This window comes from Primulina eburnea, chromosome 1, assembly GCF_022965805.1.
Source record: "Primulina eburnea isolate SZY01 chromosome 1, ASM2296580v1, whole genome shotgun sequence".
NCBI classification, from domain to species: domain Eukaryota; kingdom Viridiplantae; phylum Streptophyta; class Magnoliopsida; order Lamiales; family Gesneriaceae; genus Primulina; species Primulina eburnea.
In genome coordinates, this window is record NC_133101.1 from 56,498,958 (window position 1) to 56,513,493 (window position 14,536).

The following is a 14,536-nucleotide window of genomic DNA, read 5'->3' on the forward strand; positions in this document are numbered from 1 at the left end:
TAAAAAATAATAATCTTAACATAAAAAAGTAATATTTTTCATGGATGACCCAAATAAAAGATCTGTCTCACAAAATACGACCGTGAGACCGTCTTATACAAATTTTTACTCACACAAATTTTTACCTAAAAGTCAAAGGTGAAAAACCAGAAAAGAAAATGTTATTCAAAATCATTTATTAAACTCTCCCAAATTATACGTGCACGCATTGAATGCTTATATATCGTTTATTTTTTTGTTATTAATTTGATTTATATTATAAAATAGATGTATGTTTGTGAAATTTTACTGATGAGGGATATAATAGCAATTTTATTTTGGTATAATATCGTAACTTAGTATACAATATGCATAGATATAGATGTGTGTGTGTGTGTGTGTGTGTGTCTATATATATATATATATATATATATATATATATATATATATATATATATGAAAATTATTTATAAGCTAACCTCAAAGTAGGAAAAAACAAAGCGAAACCTGAATGTATGTCCTACTATGGGACATCGAATGGAGCAATGGACCCTGCAGCCATTAACTCATGCATGTGCATGCATCAATTACATGATTTATTATCAATTATTTTTTAATTATTTTTTTTCCCTTTGATCACAAGCATGCATATATGCTTTGAATTGCATTTGAAGCAACTTGGAAGCATGGAATGAACCAAAACAAGTATTGCTTAATTTTGTATGATCTCTTCATTCAGTTGGAAACTATCTTTTATCATCAAGGGGGAATTTTTTTTTTCGTCCCACGTAGTCAATTTTCGGCGTATCCATTATCGTTAAGGAAGGACCCAAAAATTACATCGAGGAATCCATCACAAGTTTAGTAGAGGGATTTACAAGGATATTTTGTCGAAGGAGATGATATTAGCTAGGATCATTTAGCTTTTGTAAAGGACGGATTCGAAGTTACTACTACTGAAATTCACAACATATGTGCTAATTTGAACTTTTCGGTATCCACGAGAGCAAAAATTAGTGTTTTGCCTAGTGATAAACAAGAACATCGAGAATTTGAGTAAATCAAATATATTGATCAACGATTATATTATTATTAGCATGTCGTTTCCTTAACTTTTAATTAATTAACACTTAATTCTTTGAAAGTTTCACATGCAATGGTTTTTAATTTATGAATTATTATTTTTGAGCAATTTTTTTTTTTGGAATATATTTTATACAAGGAGATTAATGTGTGTGAATTTGCGTTGGATCATTGTGCATGCACATCTTTCATCCGTATCTGTTGCATTTAATGCTATGGTTTGGCGATGACGAAATTATAAAACTGTTTGCTTTTCTTTCTGATTCGTTAACAATGGCAAGTTTCATATCACCACCACATGGAAGATATGCATTTATTCATAAAAATGGAAATTTGTGTGACATATACCTATTTTTTTATTGATCGAATTCGTCTTTTATTTATTTATTCATTTTCTTTGGTTTAATTTGAATGGAAATAATAGATTTTGGGGAAAAGTTGACTTTTACCGTAAAAATCTGCATGCAGGTATACACTTTTATGATTTACCACTACAACAAAAATAACTTTTCGCAGCGCGCAAATTCTCTTTCCTGCGGCGCACATTGCATGCTGCCCAACTGCAAGCTGTTGAAAGTTTAAGATTATATGTGGCGTACATGTACGCGCTGTTAATACTATTTTTCGCGGCGTGCATGTGTACATATGCCGTTATTTTACCAGTCTACACTCTTCATTAAATATATTAACTTCTTCCAACAATTTTTTTATCTTATTAAAACAATTCATTCAACAATGGTAAAATGAGATTCTTTTGTAAAATTTATTTTTCCAATAGCTTTTAAAATTCGTGTGAAAATACATATAAATCTAAATATATGGGATGGAATGAATACAAATAATATATATACACATTTTAAAATTATATTTCCAATAATAAACTAATGTCATAGCTTTAGATTTGTTCCATTTTGTAGAATCATGCATCATTAAATGAGAATAAGATAGTGTCCTATAAGTACGACTGCTATTTTTAAAATAAAGCAATTGATGAATTTTACATATCACAGAAGAATGATTTTAATATAAATTAAAATGAATCAAACTATAAAACATCTCTCGAAATAAAAATGAGGCAGTCATACAATAAAAACCAAAAAAAAAAAGGAGCAAAATTTAAATTTATTTATGCTATTTTATTTCTTGTTTTTCAATACTTAGAAAAGTCAAACTTTGAACACGATCTGCTCAAAGTTTTGATTCGAGGAGCAGAAATTTAATTTGTAGTACTTTTTTTTTTTGGGAAAGGATTTAATTTGTAGTACTATTATTCATACGTTTATTAGACGAGTCATGACTAAGCCATTTGTTGGTGCAATAATTGCTGCGAGAGAGTGATCGCAACAACGTGATGTTCGGATTGTTATGTGATTTAGAAAATTAGAATTTTACGGTTACGATGAATAATAATTTTGAAAAAACGACAAATGCTCAATTCGATAATCAATATTATAACAAGTTTCACTTGTTTGTTTCTCATGGATTTCAAAAGGTGTAATTATTGAGGAATTGTTGAGATACAGTGATTTCTCTTGCTAAGAAAACGATCGAGCGTTTTTCTTCCTCCGCGGAAACCCACTTTTCTTGTAGTGGTTGTAAAATTTAAAATATTGTAGTATACCGTTGCTGCTACAAATTTTGGTAAAATAACATATTTTGTCCTCCGATGAATTACCTTCTATGTTTTTCTTCTATCTAACAAAGGAATGAAGAGTCGTAGGTATTTATAGAGAAATCATAATCAAATAGTCAAATGATGATTTATTGTTGATGTTTAATGAGCCTCACTCAATCTGTTGGTTGAAAAATAAATAGTGATTTGGTGTCATTATCTTGTTGTTGACATTTTACTATCATTTGAGGATAAGGTGTCAAAAGTGAGTTTTAATCTTGAATATTTTAATTTCTGATAATTTTGGTCATTTTTCAACGAAAGTCCTAATATGACACTGCACACACGTTAGTGTCATGTCGGAAAAATGATGAAAACCACAAAAATACAAAGTTGCATATTAAAACTAACTGAAATTTAACCACACTGAGAGCTAAAATCACGAGAAGACAAAGAAAATAATTACTAAAATTTAAAATCTAACAATTCTAGGAATCAGTGTAGACCGAATATATAGTATATGGTCATTTCCCTCAAATGCTAAAACAAGATTGTAGGACCGAGCGCTTACCGTATTACTAAAAGTTATAGTTGGTGGTAATGTTGTAACTCAAATCTTTTAAACCGTACAGCAGATCAAGTACCACAGTTCGATTGTTCTATCAAGCAGGGACAATTATTGCACCCAACAATCTCCCTCCCACTAATTGCACTCCTTGCAATCAATGAGAATCGAATCCATGACTTTGGCTCTGATGTCAATTGTATGATCGAGCGTTTATCGCTTTACCTAAAGCGTGCTATAGCTGATGGTAATAGTGCAACTCAAATCTTTTAAACCGCACAGCAGCTCAAGCACCACGGTTCGATCATTCTACTAAGCTGAGACAGTTATTGCACCCAACAAAGATAATGTGGAATAATTAGGCCGTACCGCAACTTCTACAAACTCTTCGTTCTCTCCACTATTTTATCCTCACTTACTATAGATATTCGCAAATTTTATAAACTCAATCCTAAAACAATTTATTTAGACAAAGTCTATGTAAAAATGTGAAGAGAAAAGTCACATATATAAGATTAATTGGCAGAAGAGATCTATATCGATTTTTGCTTGTTAATCAGAAATCACAAGTTTCCAACTGCAAATGATTATTTCCATCTGAACCAAATCAAGATTTCGAAAAGAAAAAGGGAAAGGTTGTGGATTTGTAGTTCAAATTTTTTTAAAATTATTTCAATATATTGTTGTATACAACACCGTACTATTATTAGTTTTGAAACGTCAGACGAATGCAAGAAAGTAGTATTGGAGTTCAAAAAAGTGGGACCTTAGGAACCTGCATGGCTGACTCGAGGACTACATTTTCATGGCAAAAAACCCTTACTATAAGTACTCTCCCTTCCGCAAGAAATAACCCAATATCGCAGCTTTTTGCCCCAAATCAAAGCAGGGCCCTCGTAGCTATGGTGGTACAGCTCTTCATATTAAACACAGAATCTCAACGTACAATGCCCTGATATCTTCCATTCCCTCCCTCATTTTTTCAAGCTTAATGCTTTTCTTTTCTTTTTTCTTGTTTCTTAATTTGATCTTCATCTTATATGCTGCATACACGTACCTATATATGTGTATCTGTGTGTTGCTTGTGTTTACTTCGGTGCAGATATCTATGAGCCATTCATTTTAAGGAAATGGTGCATCATTCTTGCTGTAACAAACAGAAAGTGAAGAGGGGTCTGTGGTCACCCGAAGAAGATGAGAAGCTTATAAAATATGTCTCCAATTATGGACATGGCTGCTGGAGCTCAGTTCCAAGACTTGCAGGTATATATGCTGTTAAATCCTTCACTTGTATGTGTTAATGCATCCGTTTGTACAGTCTTTCCGCAAACAAAAAATCAATGACAGTGCATGCATCCCATGCACACACATACATAGATGTACCGCGGATCGAGCCACTTGGGAGTGCGCGTGGTGGCTATCTTTCAAGTTAAATTAATTTAGAACTTATGAACCTTTTTTCCCAAAAACCCATGTTTTAAAAAGATTTAGAACCGGTGGACCACGCAGACACACATACATAAATGTCGAATTGCCGGCGTATCGAGCCACTTGGGATTGCGCGTGGTGGCGATCTTTCAAGTTAAATAAATTTAGAACTTATGAACCTTTTCCCCCAAAAAACTACGTTTTAAAAAGATCTAGAGCCGGTGGATCGAGCCACTTTGGGAGAGCGGTGGCGATATTCTAATAGTCTAATTAGCTAAAAAGATCTAGAACTTATGAACTTTCTTTCCCAAAAACCTACGCTTTCCCCTCACTCTATGTCACATATCCACCCCTAGAATCTGAATTCGTGCGTGCCTAGCTGGATCAAAGAATTACCAAGGAGACGACGTTCTTCAAGTATTCATTGGGGTTCATATTAAACTCGTTTTCGTAGTTTGTATAGTTTTAACGATCTTTGGATTGTCATACTAATAGATAATATGTGTTCTTTATATATTTAAATAATTCAGGGCTGCAAAGATGTGGCAAGAGCTGCAGATTGAGATGGATAAATTACCTAAGGCCTGATTTGAAGAGAGGTAGTTTCTCTCCCCAAGAAGCAGCCCTCATCATTGAGCTCCACAAGATTCTAGGAAACAGGTAAAACACACACACACACACACACACACACACACACACACACACACACACACACATATATATATATATATATAACTTAATCTGATTCATAATTTTCTAAATTTGATATTTTTTCCAGGTGGGCTCAGATAGCCAAACATCTCCCTGGAAGAACAGACAATGAAGTCAAAAACTTTTGGAATTCAAGCATCAAGAAAAAGCTGATTGCTCATCAGAATGATCTTTCTGATCATCTTACTGCCTCATTAATCTCTCCAAATCCTACAAACTCGATCAGCAGTAGCAGAAGCAGTCACTCTTCCGATCAAAACAATCTTTACTTTCTAAATTCCATCAATAATTTGATCCCAAGTCCTCAAATCGACCGAATTTGCATCACAAACCCTCCACTGGTCTTTCAAGATTTTGATCAGGTTGAAATAAGACAACTTGATGATCACTTGATGAACTATAATGCATCAAATTTCACCATTCCGCCACCATCTAATACTCACTTCAGTTCATCTGCATTCGATATTGAGCCCTCCATTCCATTATTATACCATCCTCAATTTGTTGATGATCATCAGCAATCCCTACTAAAACCGGAAGATGATTTCATTTTTAGCACTGAAAATCTCTCAACTCAGATGAATAATCCAAAACTTAATCAGGGTTTTGATCAAGATTCATTGTTAACGATTCCGATTCTTCCGAAACTCGGCGATCTTCTGAAATGGAGTGAGTTAGGGGTTCCCTTTTCATCTTCTTCACCAGAACAAGTTCTTGATCCGATTCTTGGGCACTCGGGTTTCAATTCTGAGTGCTGTTCACATGGCAACATGGAGTACTTTGAACCTTTCATAGAAATATTTGCTGCTGCTTCTTCTTCTTACACCTCCTCTCCCATGCAGTTACCCTGATTTCTGGAACCCTAATCTTATTTCAACCAGCTCGGATATTCCATTATCGTCATCAATGTTTGCTTATCTTTGAACTTTATGAATTGATATTTAGGTAAATGGCAATGGGCAATGGCACATTTATGGGAAAGAGCATGTTTCTTCCTGGATTTGGATTTCACGAGATCTTTCAGAAATTAATGAATGCTCATAATTAAATATGATATATTTTTCTATACTATATACTTTATTTTTATTTTAGTTATAATATATAAGTTTGTATCGTGAATAATCTTCTTATTTTTTTTTTTTAATTTAGTTCGTGGAAAGTTGTGGGAGACGGTAGTGTACTCGTTTCCACGTAGTTTGGCCAAGATAATTCAAGGGAAAATAATTTATTTTGTTCTACTAACTTATTCAATTTTTTATTTTAGTCTACTAATTTTCAAAAATTAGTTTTGCTACAGTAACTTTATATATCTTCGACTTTTGGTGTAATAAATGATGTAACGCCGGAAAATACTGACATGATATATAAAAATACTGACGTAATATCGAAAATTGCTGATTTGTTAGATCTCACGTAAAAATTAGACGAAAGTTAAAGTTAGTATATCAAAACCATACTTTGAAAATTTAATGTATCAAAACCCAAAATGAGAAAAGTAAATGAAAAATCATTTTCCTCATTATTTCATTCTCATGTGTTGCATTAATTATTGTAAATCATAAACATTAAATTCCAAAAACCTATAGACTATTTTTATCAAAATTAACCAATTCATTTAATCGACTAGATGCAGAAATTATAAATTGTAATAGTTATGCTTCTTCTTTTTTAGCTTTCTATGTTCGATTGTGGTTTCCTAATTGTTTGCCCAGTGGCACGGGTAGAAGAACTGCTACCGTGCGAGTTATTTCTTATCCGAGTTTGATTTGTGAATTATATATATATATATATATATATATATATATATATATATATATATATATATATATATATATATATCGCTCTATTTCTTATCTACAAGAAGGTTTTTCAGCCATGCATGCATGGGAGAGAGTAGATCTCCGTGAATCTTTATCTGTGAAACGGTTCAACCCTACCGATATTCACAATAAAAAATAATACTCTTAACATAAAAAGTAATATTTTTTCATGAATGACACAATTAAGATATTTGTCTCACAAAATACGACTTGTGAGACTATCTCATACAAGTTTTTATCTTTTTGTTATACTAGAAGTAGGTGTAGTCAACAATCCCATGTAAGAAATTTTAAAAATAATTTTTTTTTGAAAATAATAAATAGTCATTTAAAATATCTATGTAGAATGAACATTCATCTAAAAAATATATCTTAAAGAGTTAAAGTAGGTTTGTCTTCTTGGTTTTTCTTCCAGAACTTTGGCTACATGCATAATTTTCACAAATAAATTTGAAATTCGCATGTTTGCTTCTATTAATGCCACAAGCTAATTATTGGATTTCAAAATAGAATTAAAGAAAAAAATTTATTCTCCATATTTATGTTTCTATCAAATGATAAATATATGAAATGCTCACCCACACATCTTATAGCCCATTTCTTCCGTTTGATTTATTTTGGCAACAGAAATTTACAGACCCTCACACAGCCAACAAATAACATTAAATTAAGTTAGTTTTAAAGTTGAATTACGTTTTGCCGTACTAATATAGAAAACTCAACAATAATTGCAAAAATATCACTCTAAATTCATCAATTTTATGGTATCTCTAAATCCACCCACCCCTGCTAACATGGAAGTGTAAGCAAACATGGTAAAATATATATATTTTAAACATGGAAAATACACATCCTAATAAAGGTCAGATATTTTCTGTCTAGCGTTTGAATATTTGCACTAATGAGGTATATTTGTGAGAAAAAGGACAAGTTCACACAAAAAGGTTGAGCACATACATAAGTAAATTCGGGTCAAACATGAGCACATATCCAACAAGGAAAAAATAAAAACACCACCCATTTAAAATTCTTTCAAAATTGAAGTGATAGCTTCAGAATCCTGGCTTCCCTCTTATTGAGTGAATTTTGAAAGGTCTAGCTACTAAATGAACTCTTTTACCAAATTAACAAACCTAAAAGTTCACAGATCAAATTCGTCACACAACTACATGGCCTGCATTCTTCTGTGTAGTAACAGTAAAAACCTTATGAGATACATCCAACGTCAGAAGTGAATCTTCTTTTCTTCTTAATGCCTCAGAGGATGTGATTCTTGATTTGATTAAAGGATGGCAACGCAGGAGACATCATTATGCAGTAATCCTTGATCGACCCTTGGCTATTCGTCTGGCAATAACCCTACGCCCACCTGTTGTTGCTTTACTGGCCATGATGAATAGATAAAACAGTTATCAACAAGAACTGATCAATTTTAGGCGGGAAAAAACTTGACATCCTGACATGAATGTTTAAAAGCAAAGGCGACTTTCTAGGCTTTGTAAAATTCCAGAGACCACTGAGTCATAATCTTGCATGCTTCGATACTATCATGTGGTTCAAAATTCAAAAATTTCTTTGCCGATAACGTATCTTAGGGTTCATAATAAAATTGAGGAACCAGTGTGCACCAGTAATGTAAGAAAGAGAGAGGTACCGAGCAAAGAATCCATGAGTCCTTTTCCGTTTGATGTTGCTTGGTTGATAAGTTCGCTTGGGAAATAATTGCAATGGCTCACTAGATGAAGAATCATCTCCTGTGCAAAGCATTAATAAGAAAAGAAAATATTGTACACCAATGTACAAAAAAATTCCAGAACCATGACCAAACAGCGCCAAGTTGTTTTTGTTTTTGGTAAAATAGAAGTTAAAAATACAGAGGACGGACAAGAAATCCACACAACATGAAAAAGACAAGAAAAATCCTTGTCAACTCAAACACAAATAAAGCTCCAACTTCTCACAAGATCTAAAATCGAGAAGCTCTTAAAATCTACATGCTTCCCTATTCAACTGGATACACGAATCTTAATTTTTTCCCAAACATCTTCCGTCGTGCCTTTTGAACCGTAAAAAATTCGTCTATTTCATTCCAACCATACCGACTAGCACAGTGTACCATTACTGTCCAAAAAGTTCTACCCCTCTTACCCAGCTCGCGTCCAAGATCTGCCACAAAAAGCTCATGCAATGATCTTGGGACTACCCATACCAAATTCATCTCCTCCAAAGCTTTGAACCAAAGAATGCTCGTGAAATAACACTGAATAAGCATATGATGCCGATTCTCCACCTCCTTCTGACACAAAACACACCAATAGGGCACAGAGCACACGAAGACCATTTCTTTTGCCCACAAGTGGGCAATTTACCCATCAAAGTAGTCCGCGAGAATATTTGAACCTTAGATGGGATACGGCTTTTCCAAATGACATTAAGAACGGGAACACAGGGGAATCCCTAATCGGAAAGAAAGACTCATAGAATGATTTGACCGATAAAACTACTGAAGGATCCCCAACCCACACCCTGGTATCTTCAACCCCCTCGACCAATCTGACACTCTTTAAAGATCCTAACAAAGAGCTCAGTACGTTCACTTCCTCATCCCTCAAATCTCTCCGAAGATGCAAATCCAAAGATATAGAAGGAGCAGAGGAATAATCCTCCAACTATACTTTTCCCCAATCATAAATTAATTGAAGATACAAGTTGTTTGCTTAGTATTTTCAATTAATTTATGATTGAGGAAAAGTGTAGTAACTACTGATTTCATCTTCAGTACAACAGCTACCACACTTTTAAAGGTCACTCATGACTCACCTCAAAACAACTTATGAGTCACATATAAGAAGTATGTGCCTTAACGGCAAGAAAAACAGGACAATCCCACTAAGCCCATTTCAATCATATGACCCTTGATGCACAATTCTACTCTACCGAGGTAGTAAGAGTTTTGATTGCATCACAACGATGAAAATACAAAGTAATGTGATTGATGCACATATTTTACAATCTCAACAATGTTAAGAACTACTCCAAGAGTGGCATTGAATGAACCACTTCAATCTTGTATGCCTCAACAATGATAAATTTCTAATAATCTCTTCCAACATCGAGAACTGGATCTCAAAAGGTGGGTATATTTCATGGACGTCAATGAGCCAAGAACCAAAAGAAAACATCTTCACAACTTAGATTCTACTTCAGCTACACAAGAGTGCCACAAGAGATACTCATTCACCAGGGGCACGTAAAGATCCCATTTCTATAACATCCAACCTGAGCGTTACAATGAAATCCAAATATATCACACCAACACAGATGAACAAGTAATATCCCAAATAATTTAAACATATTGGCTACAGACCAGCAATCATGGAATTTCCCGCAGTGGTTCAATCGGTAACAACAACTTTCACAAAAATCCAGTTTCCCCAAAAGTCAGGTGCCACCAATCAAATGATAATCCATATGTGTAAAAGCAAGACTCATAAGAGTTCCTACAGTGCATCTCACCCACTCACCTAAGGCTAAGATCTTACAATTAAGCTTAGAAAAAGCTGTAGCATAAATGCAGACCCGTGAAGAAACATGACCAAGGAACACAAAATTGGCTCAAAACTTAAAAACCAAAACCGATGTATTCACACACACGGGCATTTGGGACTCTTGGAATTACCTTCGGGTAGGAAGAACGGGAGAGAAGGAATGCCCGAGGGGTAAAGGAAGCCGTCGGACGAAAGCTTTCTGATAGAATCGGCGTCATCTTGATACCGAGGAAACTGTAGCGGCGGCGGAGACGGAAGTATTCTCGGAGGAGCAGCTACAATCTCGGTGGTCCTGGAGAGAAATGGGCTGGGGTTGGTGTAGATAAACCGCTTCATCAGAAAAACTCCGGATTGAATTAGGGTTTTGGAGGACGCCATTTTTGAGCGAGGATCAGTCAGTGCAGGAGATTATAGCGGGTTTTGGATAGTGGATTGGAATTCTTCTATTGGCAATTTTTGGAACTAAAGCGGTTGTATTCAACGTGGGAAATTTATTGACTTTTAATGACTTTTGTAGATTTAAAAAATCTAGAGGTATTCAATCAAAACTTTTGCATACTTTATAGAAGTCTTGTGGTATTCAAAATAGACTTTTATGGAGTTTTAAAAAGTCAAGTGATATTCTACATTGACTTTTATAAACTCTATAAAAGTCTACAGGTATTCAAATTTTCTATGGACTTTTAATAACTTCATGGAATTCATTGACATGCAAACATTAAAGCCTAATGTACAACTACAAATTGTAAAAAATTGTATTTGGTTCACCCCAAAGATTTGAATGGATTTTTAAAACTTCTAACTCTCTCTGTCGCTTCACATGACATATTTTCATATCTTCTCTCATCTCATCTATTTCTATTACTCTCTCAAATTTTCGAAGTGAATCTCTATATATATTTTCATCTTTCTTTTTCAAAATTTTCATTTTTTGACTGATTGTTCATTTAATAATTTTTTATTTTAATAACACGGAGAAATTTTGAATTATAGAATTGATTTTGTGATTTTTAATTTATGATTTATACAAATTAATGTAATATTCAATAATAATAAAAGATGATCAAAAAAATGTTGTTTAATTCTTAATAATTGAATAGTTTCGTAACAACAATGATTTTTAAATTCATTTTCGTATTTTTAATTAATATGTAAGCTATGATATTTTTATACAAAATTATATTCACACAATAATAAATAATATTATTTTTACATTTATATTATCAATTTAAAAATAAGATTACATGTTAATCAATTGATGTATTTTAAAAAATTTACAAACATGCATATAAACCCACATATATATACATGTAAGGATTAAACGATTTAACTTTTAAATAAGTAAATTTATTTATTAATATAAATATTAAAAATAATTTCAAATTGAATATGTTATATATGTCAATTAATTATTGGTTCAAATAAATTAATAAAAAAAGCACATGTTATAGTTAAGTACAAAATTTATAAAATTCTATTAAAAAAATCTACAAAAGTCTATAAAAATCTTGCAAAAAAGTCTACATAAATCTATTTATAAATCTGTGAGATTCCATAAAAGTCAATAAAAATTTATCAAATTCTTAAAAGTCTATCATTTAAAAAAGTCATTAAAAGTCATCAAAACTCTGAATTGAATACACCCCACTAAAATTGGTATAATATTGATTTAGAGAAAATGGATAAATTAAAATATTTTAGCGACTTCTCAATCATTAACGCATGAATAAGTATCTTATGAAACGATTTCACGAATTTTTATCTATGAGACAGGTCAATTCTACCGATATTCACAATAAAAAGTAATACTCTTAACATAAAAAGTAATATTTTTTCATGGATAACCCAAATAAGATATTCGACCTACGAAATTGATCCGTGAAACTATCTCACATTAGTTTTTTTTTTTTTTTTTTTATAATCCGTATTTAGAAGACTTTTCTAGTATTTTCAAAAGGTCTACTGAACTAAGAAAGACAGTCTCATATGAGTAATCAGACATTTATATTGCCTACTTAACTATATAAATGTCCAACAATAAATATCCGATTTGTTTTCTTGTATGTGAAGACATTTTAGCAGCAAATAAACTTGTTAAAGAATAACCAAATAATACAAAAAAATTATTCTGGTCGTTAAATGTCAGTGTTGTAGACATTAATTGATGCATATTATATTTAGAATACAACGAATGATATGTGATATCTAGTACTATTTTTGTTATGTTTCTGTTATGATCTTTGGTACGACTGAAGTATATTCGTTCCAACCTGAATATTGTAATTCATCAATAAAAGATAAATCTCAGGATTCAACAAACTCTTTAAAAACTCAATCAATTAAATATATGTTATTCTTCAAAAACTCAAAACTTTGCTTAAAAATATTTGATCTGGATCCTCTACAGTGCACCAACCACAACATTTCTTTCTTCCATTTTTTTCCACTTCCACAAACATTAGCGGACAGTTTTATATGAAATAATATAAATATTTTAATTTTTTATGTTAAATTAATAATTTTACAATTAAATATTAATATAGTAAAATTTTTACATGTGAAAAACCATATCATTTTTTTTTAATTTGATGAGTATTATTAATTTTTTTCAATGAATAAAAATTTTAACAATATAAAACTATTAACATATCTATGACAAAATGAAAGGAAAATTCATAATTTAAAATCCCAATACATTCTTCAATATTTTTTTATAATTATTGATTAAATATTTGATATTATATATATATATATATATATATATATAATCTACTAATTTAATATATATCAGAATCATATATTTTCTTCTTAGAAGAATTAAAATAATGTTGAAACAAAGCCACAAGCAAGAAAGCCAAGAAAAATTCATCATCGTTACCAAGAATTATTGAATATCATGAGCTAATCTAATCTTACATGGTTATACATGCATACATATATTTCAAAACCAAATAAAAAATTTGATAGCCAAAAAATTAGAAAAAGAATTAGACATTTAAATGAATAAGAAAATCGAACCTTGTATGTTATATTGTTTCTTGTAAAAATTAAATAATAATAATAAAATTGAATGAGGGAGAAAAAACAAGAAAAAAGACAAAAGAAGACGATATGAAATAGCCGAGAAGAAAATAAAATCAAACCTAAAAATTATTTTAAAATAAGCACAAATCAACACAGTCCATTAAATATCCACAACACCACTATCACCTATTCAAGAATGTTCACCGCCGTAAAATGATTGATTTTATTGTTCGCTAATATTTGTGGAAGAGGAAAAAAATGAAGGAAAATTGAGGGAAAATAAAAGAGGAAAAGAGAGGGAAAAAAAGAGAAGAAAAGAAACTCAAATAAAAAAACCTATTAAATATCCACCGCACCAAATGATGTGGTTGGTGCACTGCAGAGGATCCTTATCCAAAAATATTCAAGCGTACGCATAAAGATTCAGGCATACACATAAAGATATATCATATTTTTTAAGAGATTATATGTAACGCCCCAGATTTGACGACTGTCCTCACTGTATCAAAACGGCTCTTTTCAGCGTGCTTATGTCCTCACTCACACACACACCCTAAGAAACTTCCCAGGAGGTCACCCATCCCAAAATTGCCCCAAGTCAAGCATGCTTAGCTTTGGAGTTCTTATGTGATGAGTTACCGAAAATAAGATGCACCTTCGTGATATGAGTAGTACCAATCAAATCTTTTAAGCTCTCTTCAACTGTACAGTCCATTACATTGAACAGTCTCGGAATCCCTCTCATTCCCGTGTGGGTCGGTTCATT

General features: G+C 32.1%; 2 protein-coding genes across 2 annotated transcripts; one reads left to right on the top strand and one right to left on the bottom strand.

Moving 5' to 3' along the window:
* Positions 1-4,113: 4,113 nt before the first annotated feature.
* Positions 4,114-6,414, top strand: LOC140812802 (uncharacterized). The gene is made up of 4 exons (XM_073171170.1): positions 4,114-4,147; positions 4,342-4,502; positions 5,198-5,327; positions 5,446-6,414. Exons 2-4 carry the CDS (start codon positions 4,370-4,372, stop codon positions 6,227-6,229), a joined length of 1,047 nt encoding a protein of 348 aa, XP_073027271.1. The 5' UTR covers positions 4,114-4,147; positions 4,342-4,369; the 3' UTR covers positions 6,230-6,414.
* Positions 6,415-8,249: 1,835 nt separating this feature from the next.
* Positions 8,250-11,200, bottom strand: LOC140832538 (uncharacterized). The gene is made up of 3 exons (XM_073196623.1): positions 10,878-11,200; positions 8,853-8,952; positions 8,250-8,581 (listed from the first exon to the last, which is right to left on the bottom strand). The coding sequence occupies exons 1-3, from the start codon at positions 11,122-11,124 to the stop codon at positions 8,509-8,511; spliced, it is 420 nt and encodes a 139-aa protein (XP_073052724.1). The 5' UTR covers positions 11,125-11,200; the 3' UTR covers positions 8,250-8,508.
* Positions 11,201-14,536: the final 3,336 nt, after the last annotated feature.

Bases quoted from the DNA above. Each gene is read 5' to 3' on its own strand.
- LOC140812802 (XM_073171170.1), top strand. From the start codon at position 4,370: ATGGTGCATCATTCTTGCTGTAACAAACAGAAAGTGAAGAGGGGTCTG. The intron at 4,503-5,197 runs GTATATATGCTG...TAAATAATTCAG, and splicing joins CTCAGTTCCAAGACTTGCAG to GGCTGCAAAGATGTGGCAAG. The intron at 5,328-5,445 runs GTAAAACACACA...TATTTTTTCCAG, and splicing joins CACAAGATTCTAGGAAACAG to GTGGGCTCAGATAGCCAAAC.
- LOC140832538 (XM_073196623.1), bottom strand. From the start codon at position 11,124: ATGGCGTCCTCCAAAACCCTAATTCAATCCGGAGTTTTTCTGATGAAG. The intron at 8,953-10,877 runs GTAATTCCAAGA...TGCTTTGCACAG, and splicing joins CCCGTTCTTCCTACCCGAAG to GAGATGATTCTTCATCTAGT. The intron at 8,582-8,852 runs GTACCTCTCTCT...CATCATGGCCAG, and splicing joins ACTCATGGATTCTTTGCTCG to TAAAGCAACAACAGGTGGGC.